Raw genomic sequence first — 24,113 nt, 5'->3', positions numbered from 1 at the left:
AAAACAGCACACATAGGAACTGCGAAAAGATGTAAAATTTTATGTAAGTGAATGAAAGTAGGAAGTGAGTGTGTGTTCAATCAGAGTTCAAATTCATTAAGGTTATTTTTTTTCCTCATCAAGATACTCAAGATAGTACTGTAAGTAATAAAACAAAAGACCATAGAGGTATACCAAGCACCTTAATTTTCAAATAAGGCATATAATCATTTTTCAAGGGTCCTGAAAAAAGCAAATGGTTCAGGAAATGACTACACTTTTCCTATCTCACTCCTCCAAATGCAATGAGGAAGAGGTGAACACATAAAAACCCAGATTATTAAGCAAACAGCTCAGCAGTGCTGTTCTCAATTTCCTGGTTCAGGGTCACAGTCAGTGAAAGGTGTGAAGCTGATGAAGTCGAGTTACAACATCTGCTCTCCTGGGCAAACCTCCTAATCACTTGCCATCCTCAGGTTTATGAAGGAGAGAAAACTGGCTCCATTCCTTCCACTCTGAAACTATGTTTGCAAATATACACTTATATTGGGAAAGAAAGTCAGTTTAAAGTCAGGCTAAGGAGAAGAATTATCAGCCTCCATATTTCCAACTTCCTCCTTTAAAAAAGAATAGAGACCTCTGGCAATAAAAACTGATAAACGACTTAAAAAAAAATCATTCAGCTGAAATGAAGGACTGAATTCTCTTTAAATAGCCTAGAACAAAGTGGGAGACCCAGTGGTATCTGTATTGTGGCTGCAGGCTCCAGAACTGAGAACAGCTCAGACACTCTGTTTTGATTCTCTCAGAACCACTTCATCTACCTTTTCCACTTTTAGCCGCGGAGTTTACAAAGTCATCTTACCAGCTGTAGGCCAGACAGAAAGCCCTAAGCACCAGTGAGCTGGGGTTTGATCATGCAAGACCATAATGCACATTTCTTACTGTGACTACAAGTTCCCTTGGGAAACAATGGGTCTTATTCTCATAGGACTTTTTTATTACTGGACTTCTATGCTAACGGTGTTTGAAAAGTTCTATTACTATTTACCGCCCTTTCTCCCTTTTTTTAAACCTTTTATTTTGTATTGGGGTATAGCCAATGAACAATGTTGTGACAGTTTCAGGTGAACCGCGAAAGGGGCTTGGCCATACATGTGCATGTATCCATTCTCTCCCAAACTCCTTCCTCACTTTTTCCGCTAACTTTATAGCTTGTTATTTCTCTTCTAGAAGAGCAATCATCTATACATGTAGAAGTTATGGCTTCAAAGTTTTAGACTGCCTGATCATGTTTCAGAGGTGTGGCTTGCTGCTCCTGAAATGGTCACATGGCCCCCTTTATCAGAAAGCCCATCGCTAGCCCTGTTGAAATGCTGTCTGTATACCATCCCTCAGCTGAAGTGAAGCAGAAAGGGAGCAGTTTCAATGAAGAATTAAATTTGCTGACCCACTTGGGTGGAAGAAAAAAAACCGCCCCGCTGGTGGATTAATATGGTTGAACAGCTTGATGCCACTGCACTTGTGGATGGCACTTGATGCAATGACCCCAAGTTAGACCTGGGTCTTGGTCTTGCTGGGTAACTGTGAATAGAGGACTTTACCTCTCTGGTCTTCACTTGCTTTGATCATTACAGAAGGGGAACTGGATAAATTACCTTTCAAGGAGTTCTCTGGTTTGAAATTACGGTTCTAAGATTTCTCCCTCATCAGGTCCTTTAATTCTCACCAACAACCCAGTGGATGTTATTGGTATTTCTATCACATGGATGAGGAAACTGAGGCTCAAGAGAGCCAAAAAATTTGTTCTAGTTACTCACACTCTACTCAACTAGAGTGGGACTCAGGGCCAGGATCTGAACCTGAGTTGTCCAACTCTGCACTGCACTGGTATTTTAAGCAATACCATCACTGCTTCAACTAATTAAACCATGATTATTCTTTATATAAAAAATTGGGAGACAGGCCTCCAGGATTCCAGGGTCTGAACTTGAAGGCTACTTTTACTAAAAAAAAGTAAACTGCCTGGGTATACTTTAAAGTTCTTTTTCTTTTAGGGTGCTTGGACCTGGTCTGCTTCAATCAACGAGTATGACTGAATGACTTTTGCTTAATTAGGGACACAGTCTTTGGAATAAGCTAAAGTCTGCTTTGTTTCTGCTTTTCTCCAATTCGCCCACCCCCCTCCAAATGAACAGGCAGGCCACCTGGATCTTTCTTATAACCACACAAAGAGCACTTTTTAAAAACAAAATAGGGACCTGTTTACATATAACACTTACTGGTGGGGCAACTCAAGCTGCAGCCCAGGAGAAAGAAGAATTACAACCAAGTGCTATTTATGAAACACACTCCAGGAAGGACAAAAGTTGGACCTCAGAGATGACACAGAGGGGAAAGCCCACGGGATCTGAGCCAGAGCCTCAAAAGTAGGGAGTTTATCAAGCTTCGAAAACAAGCCTTTTCTCCTGCCCTCCTCACTCAGGAACTGGAAGGGTAAACACACCCCTGGCAGGGACACCCCCGGCTCCACCAAGGCCCCGGGGAAGTTTGAGAGCCTGTGCAATCTGTTTTCTGCATTTTTTATTTCCTTTAATAGTGACCTTGAGGAGAGACTCAGAAAGGAGTCTCTGATTTCTCAGCTGCAGTGTTGCTGGGAAGGGGTATCTTCCAGGCTACTGGGCAGGGCTTGGTTTTGTATCTGCCCTGGCTTCCAGCAGTGCCACTGGGACAAAACTCAGCCTGTTCAAGGGCCTCCACGGAGACCTGTGCTGTGTGGCCTGGCCTGACCATCACTCCCCTGTGGCATTGTGCCCCACCCCCACCCCCGCCAGGCAGGCTCTTCCAGTCCCCCATAACCTGTCTATTCTCTGACAAGTCCCTCCTCCTCCAGCTTGCCCCCATCCTTCCTCTCCCAGCCTCATGCAGCTCCCAATACTCTACAATTCTGTGAACAGTTATTCCCGGTTACTAGCTATTTTAGCTGTGCCTAGATATTCATTAAGAACTTGAGCTTATATCCAGAGCAGGGTCCACATTGTTAACACGGATGGCAGGTAACCTGGGCTAGGATCTAGGGTTACTGTTAATATCAAGAGAAATCCTTCTTCCAGTGCTCAGATGACATGAAGTCTTGTTCAAAAATGATGGCTCATAATAAACATAGATGGTACACACACAGTTGTCCCTTCGTATCTGAGGGCGATTGGTTCTGGGACCCCTGAGGATACCAAAATCCTTGGATGCTCAAGTACAGTGTTTAAAACGGGGTGGTATTTGCATATAGGGCTTCCCAGGTGGCACCAGTGGTAAAGAACCTGCCTGCCAAAGCAAGAGACCTGAGAGATGGGGATTCAATCCCTGGTTGGGAAGATCCTCTGGAGAAGGGAATACCCACTCCAGTATTCTTGCCTGGAGAATCCCATGGATGGAGGAACCTGATGGGCTACAATCCAGGAGGTTGCAAAGAGTCCAATATGACTGAAGCGGCTTAGCACCGTGTGCATATAGTATAGGCATATCCTCCCTTATACTTTAAATTATCCTTAGACCACTTATATAATACCTAAAACAATATAAATGCTGTGTAAATAGTTGCTGGCACTCTGAAAATCCATTTTGCCTTTTGAAACTTTCTGGAACCCCCTCTCCCAATATTTTCAATCCACAGTTGGTTAGATTAACAGGTACAGAATAGAGGGCACGCAGCACTTACTTCTAGCTCATTTAAAACAATTTTTTATGGAACTTTTTCTATTTTTATTAAAAAAAGTTTATCGGAATATAGTTGCTAAGTCCAAACATTTTACTAATTTAAATTTTACATTCTAAATATTTTTACTTTGAGGTTCTCTGTCTTTTCCAAGTGTACTTCAGTAATCAGATAAGTAGAAGACATTTTAATAAAGTTTTGTGTTTTAAGAAATGCGAATTAAGGAATAGTCTGGTTTACTCAAGGACAGAGGAGCCTGGTAGGCTACAGTCCATGGGGCCGCAGAGTTGGATACGACTGACTTCACTTACTCACGGCCCAATGAAATGGGCTTCCCTGATGGTTCAAGAGACCTGGGTTCAATCCCTGGGTTGGGAAGATTCCCCTGGAGGAGGAAATGGCAACTGACTCTAGTATTCTTGCCTGGAAAATCCCATGGACAGAGGAGCCTGGCAGGCTATAGTCCATGGGGTTGCAGAGTCAGACATGACTGAGCATGCATGCAATGAAATGGAAATAAAACGATGCTGTCATGCCATCTAGTGGCAGTGAGACAAAAAAAAAAAAAAAAAAAACCAAGACAAGTCGAAGGGCCTGGGACCACCTAGGCCACTGCATCCATCCCAGCCAGACTTCTGGGGGAAAAGAGGGGTCTTTTTGTTTCCCGGAGTCTTTGGGATTTCCAGTGGAGGGTGAGGGTCCTCAATTAGAGACAGATGGGGTGCTACTGCCCCCTCCACTGCCTTCAGTTCAGTTCAGTCGCTCAGTCGTGTCCGACTCTTTGCGACCCCATGGACTGCAGAATGCCAGGCTTCCCTGTCCATCACCAACTCCTGGAGCTTGCTCAAACTCATGTCCATCGAGTCCACTGCCTTACCTTCCTGCAATTCTGACACCTAGAGAAGGGAGCTGGGGATGGGACAGGAGGGGGAAGGTGCCTGCCATCAGCTGTGGGGAGCACCCAGAGCAGCAACACTCCCACACCACAGCCTGCACCCACCCCTCTGGCGTGAGGGATGCAAAGTTCCCCACACTCCGCAGAGGGAACCACGGAGGGGCTGCCACACACCTGTCAGACTTGTAGGAAACAACCAGCATCGAGTGCTGTGTTCAGGTCACCCCAGTCACAGAATTACAACCCCGGTCAGAATCCATAAAGCCCAGACGGTAAGTGTGGAATGTCCATAGTCCAGGTGTGATAAGGGACACTCCCTCTTTGCTTCAGATCATCCTGTCTTAATCACACTTGGAGTTTCACCCCATCATATACGAGGTCTCTGACACCATCCAAGTTTCTCACGAGGTTTTGGTCAGCAGAGCCACAGGCCGCAGGCACGGTCAGGGAGGAACTGAAAGGCAGCAAATGCTGCTGCAGTGCTATCCCCGCGACACTGGAAACAGAAAGGGCTTGACCCCTTTGCCGGGCTAGAGGGCTCAGTGGGCACGAGCCGCCTTCAACACTCCCTGGGATCCAGGTGTCACTCTCCTCTTGTCTGGCTTCTCCTTCCACTTGGTCAAAATTTGACAACTTCTACCTCTCAGAAGCCCTGGAGGCCCCCGTCCCGCTCCACCTACACCGTCCACTCTGCCTGGGGAGATCCTAACCCACTTCCTCTCCCCACAAACCCGTCTTCAGAGCATCCTCCTCCGTGCTGCAGCTTGGGTGATCTTGTGGGTTTCTGTAGGTATCATCAATCAAGTCACTCTACGGCTTAAACCCTTTAGTGACCTCCCCATCCTTAGAACCAATTCCAGATCCTTTCTGTGACGTGTAGACAAGTCCTTCTAAAATCCGGCTCGGCCCATCTCCCCCCATCTCTGCTCTGCCCACTCCTGACACCGTCACACTTCAGTTACTGGTTCCATGTATGGTTTCCCTACCAGAGTGTGAGTGTCTGAGGCAGAGACCACACTGATCATGTTGGTCTGCTTGCCGGCTGCAAACCCAGGGCCCAACACGGGACCTGGCACATAAGGCGGCAACTGAGAGTGGTGGTTGAGAGCTTGGTTTGAGAGCCAGGGGAGTAGAGGTTCAAATTTTGGCTCTGCCACTAGTCAACTATGGGACTTGCTGCAAGGGACTTACGTTCTCTGTCACTCCGTAAATGTTTACTGAACGGGACTTCCCTGGTGGCTCAGTGGATAAGAATCTGTCTGCCAATGCAGGGGACACTGGTTCGATCCCTGGTCCGGGAAGAGTCCACATGTGGTGGAGTAACAGAGCTCGCGTGCCACAACTACTGAAGCCCACACGCCTAGAGTCTGTGCTCCACAACGGGAGAAGCCACTGCAATGAGAAAACCACACACTGCAACCACATCTACCTCCCAGAGGAGACCCAGCACAGCCAAAAATAATAATAAATAAATTAAAAAAAATTAATGAACAAATGAAATAATTAATTAGTGATCAAAATGGTATCTCAAGTGGTTAAAATTTTAAAGATACTTTACTAGATGAAAGAAACTTCTATTCTACTAAAGCTAAAAAGCAAAAAAATCAAACAAAAAAAGGGAGGAAAAAAATCTAAATTTTAAGGGTTTGTCATACATTTTGATTGAATTTTAACTGTCTGTTTGGTAGGTGGCTGGTATACTATCTAACGTGGGTATAGGTCAGATCTGAGTGAAGGCAGAGAAAATAAGCAACTAATATTTCACAACCTGGATGAAGACAACATTAAATTGACATTTAATGTAGCTCAAATACTATTTAGTAAGTCAACAATTATGGATTAATTCATACAACTAAAATAAGCAGTTCAGAAGATGGAATTGAATTTAAATATTTTGCAAGGGTACTTACTACTTATTTTGATAATATGAAGCCTAATGTTAATATCAGCCACACTATAAAGAAGGTAAGATGCCCTGGAACCAGGGAATGGTTACTCACTCCAGTATTTTTTTTTTTTTTCCACTCCAGTATTCTTGCCTGGAGAATTCCATGGACAGAGGAGCCTGGTGGGCTACAGTCCATGGGGTTGCAAAAACTGAGAAACTAATACATAAAAAGGGTATAGTGGACCAGAATATAGATTATATACAGGCTTATTTACCTTTCCAAAGAATTTATGGGGGTAAAAAAACCCCACATCAAAGACCACACCTATTTTTTGCAACATGGTGGGTCTTCTAGTCAGCGGTCTCTAACCAGGGTACTCAAAGACCTTCTGAGGGATGCAGACATTTTTAAGTGAATGAATTGCCAGACCCTGAATTTCCATTTGTATTTTTCCTAAAAGTGGTCTGCCTAAGTACGATACCACCGCCCCTCTACGAACTCCCATCTCGCTGACAGAAGAGAAGGGTGGACTTTACATTCACCCTGAATCTTAGATGACATAGAAACTGCCACATCATCTAACAAAGGGCCAGCCAAACATCGGTGTCCATGAGTCTCCCTGACTCGCATTGTGGTGTGCTCAAGGAGGAGGTAGGGGCTCGTTATGAATACTTATACAAGAGTCTGATCAGGGTGAAGGATGGCATCAGAAATAGGGCTATATGGGGCCACACGGGGCTGTTTAGATCCAATTATATATCAAAAAATATTTTAAAAAATACACGTGATAGGATGAAATGAGAGCGGTGTGACTCTCCTTTAAGGACTTTAACACCCTGACTATTCCCAAAGACTCTATCACTGAGCTCGAGTCCTTGGAGAGCAAAGCAAACACTTAATCACAAATAAGTGAATAAATAAAGCCCAGCACTGGCTTTTGTGCCCTTCCCTTCTTTCCTCCTTTCCACCTGGCTTGGGTGACTGCTGAAGAACAGTGTCAATAACTCAGGTGGAGAACGAAGAAGGAGAGTAGGTTATGAGGAGAAAGGACCAGTTTTCAAAAATAAATAAACAGCAGACAGCTTAAAAGCATCTCACCAAAATGATACTGAAAAATACTTATTAATGTGATTTTAATTATCTTATCTCTATTGGAGCATTTTGGGTTAAACAACTTGACTTTAAGTAAAACAGAAACAGGTTTAATTAATAGTTATTTGAGGAGTTTTAATAAAGTCTTTTTTGGTGTACTTCCCAGAAACTGAAAAAAATTAAAGGTCTCAAGGGTTGAATAACAATTTGTTTTGTAAGTCAGGTAATTTCCAATTCTTTATTTTCAATACAATTGAAGAAGGAAATAATTGAGTTGTCATTTTTGGCACAGAACTGAGAAGGAACTGAAAGAATTAAGTGACATTATAACAAAACTCCTGCCATCCCATGTACTTATTCACCGTATCTCAGCACTTTTATCTCTAAAAATGAAAGACAGGAAAAAACGATGATACTAAACTCTTTCTTACTCTAGCAAAAAGTATTATTTGTCCATTTACTCACAAACTAGCTTCTTATATGCCCTCCCCTCCCATATTTGATAATTATTTCTACGAAAAATGATTTAACAGCACTAACAATTTATCAACATATATTTGCTTGGGTCAACTGTGAATAAAAAACAATAACTTAGTTTAGGAGAAATTTCTTTTAATACTCATAAAACCTGGAAAAATGTCTTCAAACTTCTGCATATGTACATATGCATACATATATATGTTAAAGAGATGTATGATGAGGTGATCAATAAAAGACTTTCAAGCAACTAAGTCTATTACATCAGAATAAAATACTGTGGAGAGAAAGGGGTTTGGGGGAAAACAATCAAAAAAGGGGCTCGGGGGAAAAAAGAACATAAAAATTATAGATGTTACAGGACAGCTTGTTCATGAACATTTCTAATGGGTTAAATTACTAAAGAATCAGACTCCATACACTTAAAGGGATGATTTTTAAATGTTAGCCTTGACAATACCCTTTTCATTTTCATAATTTCTGGGAAGTATAACAAAAGGCTTTACTAAGACTTATGAAATGACTACTACACGATTCCAGTTCCTCTTTTACTTAGAGGCAACTTACTTAACCTGAATACTCAAGAGAGATGAGAAAACAGAAATACTATTACATCCTTTGCAACTATTTTGACAAGAAATTTCTTTGTCACCGTAAAGTGTATGAGGGGGGTATGTCTTAGTTTTACATTATTTGGGGGGTATGTGAGCAGAAACATTTGAAGGCCACTGCACTGGGGAATGGTTTAGCCTGGACCACCCGACCTCATGACTTTGAAAAGTTTTCAGCAATTGGGGCTGTATTTTCTGGTCATCTCATGGGATATCTTTGGCCCTAAATGGCAACCAGTGCCAATGGAATGCAGATCTAGGATGCTGAGGTCTTCCTACTTTTCTGAGCCCTGTCTGGGATGATGTGACCCAAGGTTGTCTGTGGGATGTTGCAGGGAGCCAGCATGCCCCTCGTCACCAGCAATTCCCTTCCTGAGCACTGCTGGGGAGCACTCCCTAACCTCAGACTTTATCCCCCTTGCTGTCTCTCCAACGTGGGGCTTGGTTTAGGAGCTAGCAAGAAGGCTGATGCTTCTGACCACAGACCACCCTTGCCTCTTGCCAGGGAGCCCCACACACTGCCTCTCCATGACCAGCGTTCAGGAGGGGAGGTAAGCGGCCCCTCCACTTCCCTGCAGCCGTACTTTTAAGTAGAGAGCACAGCAGGGCTGTGAGCAGTGCTGGTACTGCTTGGATTCTAATCCCAGCTCGACCATTTAGTCACCGCCATCGCAAAGGCAGGCTACTAAACCTCACAATGCCTCAGTTTACCGACCTGTTAAGTGATGGTAACAACAGAACCAGCTACTGGGGTTGTGAGGATTGCATGCAATACTGAGCTGGCATATGAAGGCTTAATAAAGGAAGCTGCTATTATTAAATGTAAAGCTCAGGATTTAAGAAGTGAAAAAAGGAAAAGTAAACGGTAGGAATCAGCAGAGTGCTACCCTAAAATCTCCTATCCCATGGTCCCCAGTTTGGCTTTTCAGCCAAGCCTGGTCCCAATTGGCAGAAGCAGTAGCCCAAGCTTTTTCCCAAAGGAGCCCGGCTGCAGTTGACCTCTGATGGGGAGCCTGGCTCCCCCACACCTGGGCTTACCCTAGAGACAGAGGAGTGCAGAGGGGGACCCCAGTGTTGTCATACATAGCAGGCAGGATTCTGCACAAATCTCCCACGCACAGCACAGACTTCCTCCCCTGAAGGCCCCCTTTCACACGGGTGAGTGGGGATGACAGAGGCATGACAGGCTGAAGTGACCCGGGGTTCCTCTTTAACTCAGCGAGAAAGGAAACTTACCTGAAGATGGATGAGACAAAAGAGGACCGGTCTGGCTTTGCATCAACTGTATCATTGTTTTCGGGATCCTCAGGCCCCTCCTCCACAATATGGCCTTGATCATCTGCCATCTGGAAGGAAAAAAACCAACCAGAAAATTGGTACCCAGTGGCATCACTGGCCTCATGATGTTTTAAATAACACTCATTCAGTGACATAGTTTTTAATTAAGCCTAGAGATGATCAGTACTGCCTATCTGGGCTCCAGGGATGCTGTACCAATAATTCATTCAAATGCTTGAGTGCCAGCTCTACTTCAGGCTTCCCTCCAGGGTCTGGATGCACAGCTGCAAAGAAAGCAAAGTCCTCGTCCCTCTGGGAGCTTCTAATCCAGCATTCATGCTTTTGTTAAATGTTCACTGTGTAGGAGAAACTGTGGAAGGTTCATCAAGTCTGTAATAACAAGAAACTCCTCCTGAATTCCTGACAGGTTATAAGATGTTCATCCTTTGCCTGGCATCCCTCAAGCCCAGTTCAAAAAACAGGGACTTCCCTGGAGGCTCCTTGGTTAAGAATCCGTCTGCCAATGCAGGGGACACGGGTTTGATCCCTGGTCCAGGAAGATACCACATGCTGCAGAGCAACTAAGCCTGTGTACCACAACTATTGAGCTGTGTTCTAAAGCCTGGGAGCCACAATTACAGAGCCTAGGTGACAAAAATACAGAAGCTCATGTGCACCAGAGCCTGTGCGCTGCAACAAAAGAAGCCACCGCAATCAGAAGCCTGCTGGCCACAACTAGAGAAAACCTGTGCGCAGCAATGAAGACCCAGTACAGCCAAAAAATAAATAAAATAAAAACAGCAGCAACCTGGAGTATAAAGCTCTTTGTTTCAGATGATTTTTCTAATTTTGTAAGGCTGAAGCTGAAGTTACTGATTTGTGACCTTTACGTCTTTCCTACACACAGGTGTTCAGTGCTAAAAATCTCACTCTATGTACTCGCCACCTGTTTTTGTAAATAAAGTTTTACTGGAACACAGTCACACCCATTCATTTACATATTGTCTGTGGCTACTTTCCCACCACAACCATAGTTGAATGATTGTGACAGACATCATGTGGCCTGAAGTGCCTAAAATATTTTATCACCTGGCCCTTTAAAAACAGGTTTGCTAACCCCTGATCTAGGATAATTACCAGCCAACAGGATCCCCTGGGACTTCCTAGGTGGTTCAAGAGATAAATAATCCACCTGCCAAAGCAGGAGACAAGGGGCTTGATCCCTGGATTGGGAAGATTCCCTGGAGGAGGAAATGGAAACCCACTCCAGTTTCCTTGCTTGGGAAATCGCAGGAGGAGGAGGAGCCTGGTGAGCTACAGTTCATGGACTGCCATAGAGTCAGACACAACTAAGCAACAAAACAACAATAGGATCTCCTACTCACCTACTACTTCCCTTACTTTAAGAAGCAAAATTAATGATAATAAAAATAATTTATTATTTGCTGAGCTAATCACATTGTAAGTATTATCTTATTTAATACTCTCCCAAATGATGTTGGGATCTCCCAGGTGATGCCAGTGGTAAAGAACCTGCCTACCAGTGCAGGAGACATAAGAGATGGGGGTTGGATCCCTGGGTTGAGAAGATCCCCTGGAGGAGGGCATGGCAACCCACCGCAGTATTCCGGCCTGGAAAATCCCATGGACAGAGGAGCCTCGTGGGGCTACAGTCCATAGGGTCATAAAGTGTCAGATACGACTGCAGCAACTTAGCACACGTGCATACAAACACTATTAGATCAGCCCTAAGATCACTGCCTTTGACAGATGAGGAACATGAAGTTAGAAAAAGGTAGTAACCGGCCCCAGGCTAAGTAACTAGTTAACCAAACTCAGAACTGAAGCCAGCAACACCACTCAGAGCCCAGCCCTCACCAACATACCATTCAGCCTCCCAGGCTCTGAGCATCCCTGGGCCCACCATGCTCGTTTCAGGCTCCATCAGGGCTTATGGTTCTTTCAGTCTGGAAGTCATCACCCAAACCTTTGCTGGACAAGCCATCTTTGGCCAGATGGCTAGATCTCTATCTTCAGAATTCAGTTCACTGGTACCTCTGCTGGGAGGTCCTCCCTGATTATACCTACCTGCCCAGCTCCTTCCCTTCCCCCAGTCTCTTTACAGTCCTTGTATTTGTCTTGATTATCAGCACTCTTATTGCTTGACATTATCAAACATGACAATGTAAGTTCATCATGACAGGGGTGCCTGGCACTCATAAAGTATTTGCTAAACAAATATTAACTGAATGGGAAGCTGGAAGAAACAAACACCCCAAACGAAGAGAATTAGCTAAGTGACACAGCTGGTCAGAAGCAGAGCCTGTACTAGAGTCCTTTCTCCTAAACCAAGCCCTGTGTCCTTTCCTGTAAAGGGCGTGGCCTTTTGCAACAAAGAGAGACCTCCCCAGACTCTGTTCGTGCTGGTTTCTATCTCAGCAATCTCAGGGTCACAGGTGGCAGCTGCAGGTCTGTACTCCTATCAGATGTACTCCCCCAGAGGTTTTCACCCGGTTGGAAAATAAGGCATCTATCTGACTGTGCCCCAGAGCACAAGCAATGACTTTTAGAGCGGGCAGAAGGAATCTAGATGGGGGGAGGCGTCCAAGATGGCAAAGTGCTGACCTTGTAGCCCTGAGTGGTGTTATCCTGTCACCTTGCAGTTTATTTAGGGGTCAGCTGGGCAGTGAGAAGGGACAGGGAGAGTAAGTTCCATGACCAGATCTCTACAAAGACAGTGAGAAGTCTGATGGCCATCTTGTTCCTCAACACACAATCAACACCCCACCATGGACACCAAACTGTTTCTGAATGGGAGGCAGTAAGATTTTTCAGATTAGGACCCAAACCGTTTCTTAAAAATAGAGATGACCCATATCCAGAGGAAATGAATGTTAAGTATAGACATGTAGAAAACACGCAATCATTTTTATTTCATCTCCTTCACACAGACTTAGTTACTTGTGGATCATTATTAGTAAAGCACGGAGATATTTTCAAAATTAACCAGTTAATGTTATACAAAATCCACCAGAAAAAGACACATAACTTTGACATGTGGTGTTGAAGCCTTAAGTCTTTTGTCCTAGAGACTGTCAAACAGAGTGAAGAAAGAATTGTATATTAATGCTAAGGCTAATCTTAAAGACTGAACCTAGGATGTACGATGATAAAACAATGTGACTGTTATATAGATCATCATATCTATATATCAATATACAGATACAAGTTCCTGGAACTTCAATGCACCAGGTGTGTACTAGGAATCTGGGAGACACCTGACCTGGCCCTGTTTTTGCTGAGAGAAAGGCACATAGCATGAACAGGTTGACATGTTTGACATGGTTGACAACCATGATCAGGGCCACTTGTGGTCAGAGCAGGGACCTGACCAAGCCCCAAAGGAATTAGGGAGAGTTCTCTTGACCTGGTATTCCCGGTGGTTCAGAAGGTGAAGAGTTAGCCTGCAGTGCAGGAGACCCGGGTTCGTCCCCTGGGTCGGGAAGATCCCCTGGAGAAGGAAATAGCAACCCACTGCAGTATTCTCGCCTGAAGAATCCCAAGGACAGAAGAGCCTGGAGGACTATAGCCCATCGGGTCGCAAAGAGCTGGACACAACTGAGCGAATAACACTTTCATACTTTCACTCTTGACCTGAGGTCTGAAAAGGGGAAGCAGAGAGGGTGGAAGTGAGGGAGGCAGCGAAATGCATACCCATCAAGCACCCGAAACGCTCCATCAACAGAGGGGAGCAACTTAAACCCCTCATCCCTTCCTGACACTTGAAAGGGGCTTTGGACTTAAGTGACAGGCTGATTTCCACAGCTCAGAGGTAGGAAGATCTCCAAAGCTTTCTTTGCAAACTCTAAGCCAGGAGGGTCTTCTGTTTGAAACCTAGAGCATTTTTCTGGGCTGAAGCTGAACACTTGTCTAGGGGGGCACTGAGAGACCCTTCTAACAACGTTTAGAACGTGTGTCTAAAATAAGGCAGTAAGATGGAGCTTCATTCTTGTATCTGTAAGGCTAAACATTCAGTGACTGTCTTATTCCTCTGAGGCTTGCCTTAATTTTTGGTTGAAGTAAAGTTCACCCAGAATGAGAGTGGTGACTGAGTGGGGTGCCTGTTCTTGGTCCCATCATTTCAGTTAAGCCAAGGCTTGGTGTTGACCTTTTATTTATGGTTCTCTTTGAAGCCCAAGATAATCCAGGCCTATCTCGGTCAGCTATGCCTGGAGAGAGCATGTCTGGTGTCATTTTCTTGTATTCATTCCTGCTGTAATGCTAAGGCTGCAAAGACCAGTCAGTCATTTGGGGGAATATATCGCTTACTCAATTGTCAAACATATCTATCTTCTTTTTAATAAATTAATATTTAATACACATACAGCATTAGCAATGCCAGGCACTCTCTGTAAGTACTCAGTTATTATTATTACTCTTACTATTATCCACTAGGACTCTTATTTGTAGTTTGAGAAGTTATCTTAATCATCATTTTTTTTTTGTCTCAGTCATAGAAAAGTGCCAGGTATACAATAGGCACTCAATAAATATTTCTTTATTAATGTCACAACTGAAATGTACTTAAACATTTTGAATCCTTCAGGGCCCTGACTAAATTGTTGGCATGGGACAGACAACGGAATCAAAGGGATTCGGGAAGGTGGCTGAGAGCCTAGTCACGGCGAACTGCAGGCCAGGCGTGTAAATCAGCACCTCCACCTATATCAGCCATGGGACCTTGAACAAAGTCCTGGAGGAGGGCATGGCAACCCACTCCAGTAATTCTTGCCTAGAGAATCCCATGGAATCCCCAGAAAAGCCTGGCAGGCTATGGTCCATAGGACTGCAAAGAGTCAGACACGACTGAAGTGACTTAGCACACATGCACGCACTTGAACAAAGGACTCAATGTCTCCAAGCCTCAGTTTTCTCATCTGTAAAATGGGAAAACAGCGAAGCCTAAGTCACACACGGCTGTGAGGATGAATGGAACAATGCATGTAAGATGCTAAATGTTCTAATCTCGCGTGTCTAAATGTTTGATAAAGACTCCCTATTATCACCACTGTCTGGAGAACTCAAGACTAAGACAACACTCTACTGTCAACTCCCACTGGTGTTTAAAAAGAATAGAGACATGTATATGCATGGCTGAGTCTGTTCACCTGAGACTATCACAACATTGTTAATTGGCTACACCCCAATACAAAATGTTTTTGGTGTAAAAAAATTTTTTTTAATTAAAAAAGAATGCCATAAAGCATAAAAAAAATCACATTAATATTTTAAACAGCTTTTGTGAAGATTGAAAAACAGTTACCCTAGTGATTATTTCTACACATGTTTAAGTGACTCATACATATGTGGTAGGAAATCATTTCCCAGCTATTATCTGAATTTCACTGCAGCTGTTTCCCCTGAAAAGTGACATAATACAACTTGTGCCTCACCCTAGCCCCAGTGAAGACAATTTTTCTAAAAGGCTCAAAAAGAAGGCCCCCAGAGTACCTCCACCGGTCACCTCCAGCACCTGAGGGGGCCGGGGGGTTCTGCTGGGCCCTGAAGTACTCCACTGTCCCGTGATGCTCACAGCACTGCCAAGAAGCTGGAGCCTATTACAGAAGAAACTTTGGTTTTTTCAGAGAGGTTCAATACCCTGCCCAAAGCCACACAGCTAACAGGAAGCAGAAGTGAACTATGAGACCAGGCAGTGGCTGGCGACCTGGATGGCCATCAGGTTATAAGACCCTAAAGGAGTAATTAGCCTGTAAGTAAACAAAAGTTAGGGCCACGTCCTTGGCCAGCCCAGGAGTTCCCGGGAAAAGGCCCGGGGATTACTCAGAACCACTCGCAAACGATTTTACTGCCCCATAAAAGGCAAGCTTGCATACAAAGGTGAAGGGTTGCAGACGGAGAGTCCTGCCTTTCTCCACTTCCTCAAGGAATCAAGCGCCCCGCAGGATGTCAGCGGCTTACGCTTACCTGTAGTGTGCTAAGCCCAGACAGAGGCACTGCTGTGCACCGCATTCCCCTCATTGACCCTCCCGGCCCACCACCAGACCCATTTCACAGACAGGCAGAGAGAGGGTCAAGGCCCCACAGCTGACAGGCGGGACGCTGGGACTGGAACCATGGGCTGTCAGACACGGGAAGCCCCTGTGTTAGCCAGACGAGAGAACAAGCCCCTCCCGCCCTCCCAGGTACCCCCCTTCTCCCCTTCCAGGTACCCCTCTCCCGACCTCCCAGGTCCACCCCTCATTTTCCGAATCTCGAATAGCACCGAGTGTCCCGAGCCCGGGGGCTAGACGGGAAGGGAAGGCAAAGTGAGTAAAGTAAGTGATACTGGGGGTGGGGAGAGCCTTCTTTCTCAAGTTTTGCTGCTTTGCCCGAAGGAACCCGGCCCCCGACGACCGCGCTCGGGACAACACCGGAGCGGGCAGCCGGGCGGGAAGGGAGGAAAGCGGGAGAAGGAAGGGCGGCGGCCCACGGGAGAGACGCCCGGCGGAGACGGGGGCCGAAGTTACCGTTCCCACGGCGACCGGACGGCCGGAGATGGCGTACGTCTCCGTCGCTCAGCTGCGAGGGTCTGCGGCAGCTAGAACCAAATCGAAACTAAAAGCTCCAGCGTAACCGGGGGAGGAGTCGCCCGGGGCTAGACCCGGACCGGGCGGGGCTGCGGGCGCCGCCTCCGACTCGGAACCCGGCGCTCCGTACCGTCTGCCGCGCGCAGGACCCCCGCGTCTCCGCGCGCCCTGTCGGGGAGAGCGCGCACAGCCCCGCTGGCCGAGCGTCGCGGCCGCAGTCCCCGGAGGGCGCCTGGGGCAAAGCTGGTGGCGCGCACCGGAGAGCGTGCTGGGCAAAGTTTGCACAGCTCTAAAGGGATCCCGCCGCCGCGCGCGCCGTTCCCCGAGAAAATTTTGCAGAATCGACCGCGCTCCCAGTGACCCGAAGAGCGCGCTCCGCTCCGCCAGTCCGCCGCACGCAGTGTCCCCAGCCGGGCTGAACTGAGAGCGCGCCCGGCAGACTTCCCAGGGGCGGCGGATCATGGGGCGCTCGTCAGAGTCCCCGCTCCTGCCGTTTGGCTGCTGCCCTCTGTCTAGAGCTCGACTTCGGCCTCCGCATCAGCTCCGGGACCCAGTTCCCAAAGCCCGAAGGCTGCTGCCCAGCCGGATCCTGACCCCACCGGGTGCGGGTCGGGTCCCCTGGGGGACGGGGCTCCCGCACCTGCACGAGTTTACCGAGGGCGGGCGGTGGGAGCTGCCGTGGTCTCCAGCTCCCAGAACTTGGTTACACTCCGCGGCTTCTGCAGGGCGCGTTCCCACAGCCTAACACCTCCTGCAGGCTTGGATGTGGCTCCAGAATCATTCATGGACTGTCTATTGAGCGCCACCACGTGTCAGCCACTGGGTGCGTGCGTGTCTGCTGAGTCGCACGGTTGTGTCCGACTCTTTGCGACCCCATGAACTATATATAACCCGCCAGGCTCCTCCTCTGGTATTCTGCAGGCGAAGATCCTGGTTCGGGTTCCCATTTGCTCCTCTAGGTGGGGATCTTCCCGACCCAGGGATCTAACCCTCGTGTCTTCTGTCTTCTGCATTGGTAGCCATGTTCTTTACCACTAATGCCAACTGGGAAGCCCAGCCACCGGCTGTGTGGCCGTAAGTTAGTCTAATACGGGAGCGACATTGTAGTTGCCCCAATACCACTTCACCCCTCACCCACGCGTGCCCCCACATTTGTCTTTCTTCAACCTGGAGACTCCAGCGGAGGCCTCCAGGGCCTTGCTCTCCAGGACTTCTCACGCGACCGGCTAATGAACACAGGCGCGCTGAGGTGTAAATAGCTTAGGAGAAATTACAGTTTTCTTCACACCAGAGACATTTGCTATGAAACTGTCAACGCCTTGAGAGAAAGGAGCGAATCTTCAGGATGTGACGTCAGGCAAGAACGGGCCTCTCGTCTTTGCTCTCCTCTGGGCCTGAGACTTCAATATGCTCCATAAAATCTCACCAGGTAAGGACACTTTCTTGGTCTAAGAAACACTGGCCTCAGGCAAGTGTAAGTGAATAATTGTAATTTAATAACTTCTGCCAGAATCCCGAATTCATGAATATTTTAAACAGGCCATTATACTATTTACACTATGGCTATGCTACAGTGTATGCACTATATGCACACGTCCCCCAATTCATATGTTGAAACTTAATCCCCAAAGTGATGGCGTTAGGAGGTGGGGCCTTTGGGAGGCGCTTAAATCTGAAAAGTGGAGCCCTGAGGTTAGTGCCCTTGTAAAGCTGGCCAGACAGAGCTTCCTGGCCTTTGCCACCAAGTGAGGACACAGAAATTGCAGTCTGTAACCCAAGGAAGGCTTTGACTAGAACCCAACCATCCTGGCATTCTGTTCTTGGCCTTCTAGCTTCCAGTTCCGAGAGGAATAAATTTCTGTTGTTCGTAAGCTATTCAGCCTGTGGTATTTTGTTACAGCAACTGAAACCGACTAAGACAGGGCGTCCTATTCTTTCTTTAATACCCATATTTCTGAAATGTCAGGGGCAACTAAGTCATTGTAGACCCAAAGATAAAATACTTTTTGAAGGAATTCAATTGTGAATCACTTGAGAAATGAAAAATCCTTTAGTAAGGCAAATAAATTACTCTAATTTGTCTTATTTATACAATTAAGTTTTTGCAAGTTATTCCTGAAATACAATGAAACAGTGGTAGATGTGGAGGAGCCTTCACAACTAATCCCTCTGCTCATGTTATAGATAAAGAATCTGAGGTTCAGAGAGGTTGCCCACATCATAAGCTTGCTAGTGACAGAACCAGGATCAGGATGCTTATAAAAAATAATAAATTTTCCGTCTGCAAGAGTTATGTGATAATTATATCATGCATTTATTAAAACGTGTTGCACACAGGAATTCACTGCTGACTCAGAGAGAAAGATGATTTGAAGCAAAACTTTGCTTTTTCAGTTCTCTAGTGTGGACTAATGTGGCACCTCTGAAAGTATTGCTCCAAGGCTGGATTATCACAGCACCAACAAATAAAACTACAGATATGGAAAGGGAAGAAACAGTTTTAAATTTTTCCCTCTCTGGTGAGACAGCAAAAGAGACACAGATGTAAAGAACAGTCTTTTGGACTCTGTGGGAGAAGGCGAGGGTGGGATGATTTGAGAGAATAGCATTGAAACATGTATATTATCATATGTGAAACAGATCGCCAGTCCAGGTTCGAAGCATGAGACCAGGTGCTCAGGGCTGATGCCCTGGGATGACCCTGAGGGATGGGATGGGGAGGGTGGTGGAAGGGGGGTTCAGGATGGGGAACACCTGTATACCCGTGGCTGATTCACATCAATGTATGGCAAAACCCCCTACAATATTATAAAGTAATTAGCCTCCAATTAAAATAAATAAATTAATTAGTAAATAAACATTCAAAGAACTAAAGAAAAAAAAAATTTCCCTCTCTGATACTGACCTGTTAGATCCAAATGCTATTTTCTTCTAACTGTATTTCCTGTGTTTCTCCAGCTTTGGCCCATGTCACTGTTTTCTGCTTCCTTTCCAAACTCACACAATTAGAGCTAAGTCTTTCTCTTCACCCCAGAAAAATCCCCAACTCCATTATTCAGAAGTCTTTAGAAGAGCTGACCTCATGGGTGCTCCTGGGTTGATCCCTCTGGACTTTGCCTCTGGCCCTCTGCTCTAGTCACCAGGATGCGGCTGCTAATCCTGCTGAGCTCAACAATCCCACCCTCATCCTGCTGGGTACCACACCTCCATGGGGTGCAATCAGTGATTGCTTCTTTTGCTATTCACAGGACAGCTCAGGCCAGGCTATGACTTTGTACAGGACTCCACTGAAGGATAATCCCTTGAGGAACAGAAATGCCCGTCTTAGGACTCACAGGCCCAAGCCCAGACTCTGGCCGAGGCACCAGCAGGCTTCTGCAAAGGGGGAGAGGGGTGGGTCAGGATTCAGGCTGAATTCCCTGACAAGAAGAATTGATGCTATTATCCACTGCCTCTAAGCTCTCCGTTCTGTGAAAATGGAACTGGGTCTTTTAAGTAGTTTTCCTTTGCCTGTGGTCCTATGTTCAGCTTTGCCAGTTGGGGACAGTAGAGAAAGATTGTTGTTGTTATTCAGTCGTCAAGTTGTGTCTGACTGTTTGCAAGCCCATGGACTGCAGAACACCAGGCTTCCCTGTCCCTCACCTCTCCCAGAGTTTGCCCAAGTTCATGTCTGTTGAGTCGGTAATGCCATCCAACCAGTGATGCCATCCCTTCATGGATCACTGCCTTGTTGTGGTGAAGGGACTTGTGTAACTCAGTGAAGATATGGGTTGTGATGTGCAGGGCCGCCCAGGACAGACGGGTCATAGTGGAAAGTTCTGACAAAACGTGATCCACTGGAGGAGGGAATGCAAACTACCCCAGTATACTTGCCGTGAGAACCCCATGGACTGTATAAAAAGGCAAAAAGAGAGAGACTGCAGGAGGTAAAGTTTTGTTCCCTGGTTCTGGTGTGTCTGGCATACTTTTGAGGAATCGGGCTCCTACAGAAGGGGTGCACACTTTCTAGGTTTCTATCACACACCTGGCTTCCCCAGCGCCCAGCAGTACCCGGCAATTAGCAACTTCCCTGGCACCCCTTCGGGTGTCCTTCCATTGAGATACTTCCCCACGAACAGCTGTCTCTGGCACTAGAGGGTAGATTTCCAGAAAGCTCTAGAGGACAGATCACTAGCAAGTTCCACTGGCACAGTCCGCTAATAACTTCCCTGCATCTAGTAAGCCTTTAACATGCTCTCTTCAGTAAAGTTTGGATCACAGCCCTGGGGTGGGAAGAAGGTGCAGGGGCCTCTTCCTTAGGCCCTCTAGGGGTAATGGCAAGCTGTTGTTTAAAGTTGCTCAGTCGTGTCTGATTCTTTGTGACCCCATGGATTGCAGTATGCCAGGCTTCCCTGTCCTTCACCATCTCAAACTCATGAGCTTGAGCCAAATTCATGTTTGCTCAAACTCATGTCCATTGAGTCGGTGATGCCATCCAACCATCTTGTCCTCGGTTGTCCCCTTCTCCTCCTGCCTTCAATTTTTCCCAGCCTCAGGGTCTTTTCTAATGAATTGGCTCTTCGCATCAGGTAGCCAAAGTATTGGAGCTTCAGCTTCAACCTCAGTCCTTCCAATGAATATTCAGGATTGATTTCCTTTAGGATTGACTGATTTGACCTCCTTGCAGTCCAAGGGACTTAATGGCAAGTTAAGTTGTGTTATATTGTTGGGCTTCCCTCATGGCTCAGAGGGTAAAGAATCTGCTTGCAGTTCAGACCCATGTTCAATCCCTGGGTCGGGAAGATCCCCTGGAAAAGGACATTACAACCCACTCCAGTATTCTTGCCTAGAGAATTTCATGGACAGAGGAGCCTGACGGGCTATATGGAATGAATTGTTTCTTTTGCCTCCAAATTCATACATTGAAATCAACTCTGCCTCTGTCTAACCCCATGTGATCACCCCCAGGCACCTGAAAACACCAAGGGATGCGGGTAAGAGTGGGGTGGGAGTTCTGATCTGGGAAAGCCCGACTGCCAGAGGCAAGCCCTTGCTTCTTGAATTCTCTACCCCAAGTGTTGGTCACATGTTGCACAGTGCAGAGAAGAGAAAGGAGGGAATAGAATTGACACCAGCAGCTGGAAAAGAAGACCATGGGAGTTCATGGTGTATCTCATGCAGATGCTCTCCTTGCCCCTTCTCACAGTTAGTTTCCTTGAGTGACTGACCTTGCAGTACCCTGTTTGCATCCCCTCGGCTCATCAATAGCTCCATGTGTGGCACCAGGACCCCCTTAAGTTCCTGCAGCATCATCCCCCTGCTTCTCTGCCTCTGGGCTTTTCTCTGAAGCTGTAGAAGTCTGTTCAGCTTATGCACACAGGTGTACTCTAGAGGTGGAGGGAGTTAATGCCCCTGAGATGCAGCCACTGGGAGATGAGAGTTGGGTGGATAAGTATCCCAGCCTCTGTCCTTCAGTGGGATGGTTTGGGGAAATATTCTACACAATGCCTCAGAGGATCCCTAACAAGATTGAACCTTAGTTGCCCACAATGGTGATTAGCTCAGGATGCACCCTTTATTGACTTTTCTTTCTCTGCTCACTCACCTCAGACCCTCATTCTTACCTTGTGAGATCATCTCCCAAATATATCACCTGCAGCCAAGTCCTTACCTCAAGCTCTGCTTTTGGGAGAAGCTAAACTAAGGTAGGCATGCACACACCCCCACCATGGGAGGAAAAAGCCTGGTCTAACCAGAGTGGCAACGACAGACTGGAGGCTTGATAGCTTTCTTTTTACTTCTCTTTGGTCATCTCTTCATAATCTCAAAATCATTTTACATCCATGGCCCTGCAGGGCATTGGAAATGGTTCAGAACTAGAGGAATTACCTCATATTCTCGATGACAGAACCAGGGTTCAAAAAGATCTTAACTGGCTGAAGCAATGGGGCTGCCATCAATAGGATGCAATTTAAAAGCAATAAGTGCTATGGTAAAGTTGAAAAAAAAATCGATTGTTCATGTACTGAATATGATAGTCAGTAATGTGAAATGAAATGTGGGGTTTTTCATTGATCACAATCTCCCTGTGAGTCAAGACTTGGAAAAAAAAAAAAAAAGAAGCAATATGGGACACTGTTGACAGAAGCATCTAGATCAGAGGTTAACAAGCCTCTACTTCAGCTGACTGGCTCACCACCACCAAGCCCAAGTCCTGGACTTTCTGCTGATTGGCCAACATATCACACACCTCTCAGGAGCCTTTTTCCATCCACTTAGCCTCACCTGTCTTAAGACTTATGCCAGTCCAGCCTTGACAGTGGCAGCTAGCTCTATGTCAGTTTAGCCAACAGTGTCTTTGGTCTGCTGTTGCCCTTGCTTTTTTCCCTGTTGCTATTGAAGCATAGGATGCTGTGGGTTTGCTTGGGCATATGCACAGCATGGACGTATAAGGGAGTTAACACCCAGTGGGGCCAGACATTAGTCAGTGGTGGGCAGGGCCAGCAGGTACTTCCTTCCTGCTTCCTTCCTCCAGCAGACGTTCCTGAGTAGCAGTGGTTTATGTGGCCTCTTGGAAGGTAGAGACCAAGAAATCCAATGTCCAAAGCTTCTGTGGGAAAGGATGTTGACTCTCTCCCTCCACTTCCTGCCCCTAGATCACACTTCTGAATAAAGTTCTCGCATGGAAGCCTTTGCCCCAGGTTCTATTTTGTGGGGAATCTAGACTAACACGTGTTGTCTGAACCGATCCAAGGGGCCAGAAGAGCACGCTTGTTGATTGGCTAAGATGTGGAGGGTCTGATGTAATCACCGTCAGAAGCGTAAGGGGCTCTGCCTGATGTGAGAGGATTAGGATGCAGCCAAGGAAGACCATCCATAAGGTCTGCGAAGCAGATGAGGGCTGTGTGTCTCTGGCCCCAGCAATGCATGTTCATTTTAGGTCTTTAAACTGTCCCACTTCCAGTTCTGCGGGGTTGCTTCTTCTCACAATTTCTGATACATAATAAGTGCCTTTCAAAAGCAGAAGTGATGGTACAAGTCAGATTTAGCATCTTGCATTTGGTTCATCCTTGTTTTCACAACTTACAACAGTGATGCAGTCACAGCCTTAGAGAAGTGTTAGGTCATTTTTCTTTAAAGGAAATTTGGCTGTGATTCTGCATCCCTCCGGATTGGGGCAGAGTTCTTTCTCAGTGATTATTGAGACTTCCAGCCCATGTCCAGGTATAGCTGGAGAAATCCCACACAGAGCAAAATATGTGGGGAAACTGTAGGTCTTTTTGTAAAAGTGCCGGGTCTTAGTTGTGGCACACGAAATCTTTGTTGCAGTATCTTTAGTCACGGCATGTGGACACTTAGTTGTGGGATGTGGGATCTAGTTCCCCGACCAGAGATCGAATCCAGACCCCCTGCATTGGGAGTACAGAGTCTTAGCCACTGGACCACCAGGGAAGTCCCTAACCTGTAGGCCTTAGTTCTTTGCCTTTACTGTTCCCATTTGTTCAGGCTGTGTTGTATCACATTTCAGCCTGAGTCTTCCTGAATCTGGGGCCCCTACTCAGAGTCTCCTCTGGTGCTGAGAGGGCAGCTCCGCGCCCCCTCTTTCTCTGTGGG

The 24,113-nt window shown here is 46.4% G+C and overlaps 1 protein-coding gene across 3 annotated transcripts in view; it reads right to left on the bottom strand.

The window, feature by feature from the left end:
• The window catches only part of CASP7 (caspase 7), a 42,011-nt gene extending 24,700 nt beyond the window's left edge, over positions 1-17,311 (bottom strand). For 2 of the 3 annotated variants that reach the window (XM_043926443.1, XM_043926445.1), the window contains exons 1-2: positions 16,461-16,618; positions 9,892-10,001 (exon numbers count right to left, since the gene is read on the bottom strand). In XM_043926443.1, the coding sequence (XP_043782378.1) occupies positions 9,892-10,001 (110 nt within the window). In that variant the 5' untranslated portion in view covers positions 16,461-16,618. Of the gene's footprint in view, positions 1-9,891; positions 10,002-16,460; positions 16,619-17,160 lie in introns of those variants that run through there. The other variant, XM_043926444.1, reaches the window with a different exon arrangement.
• Between the last annotated feature and the right edge of the window lie 6,802 nt (positions 17,312-24,113).

The sequence above is a fragment of the Cervus elaphus genome, chromosome 15 (assembly GCF_910594005.1).
Source record: "Cervus elaphus chromosome 15, mCerEla1.1, whole genome shotgun sequence".
In the NCBI taxonomy this organism is placed as follows: Eukaryota; Metazoa; Chordata; class Mammalia; order Artiodactyla; family Cervidae; genus Cervus; species Cervus elaphus.
The sequence above is the reverse complement of the archived record's forward strand: the minus strand, read 5'-3'. Positions and strand labels throughout refer to the sequence as shown.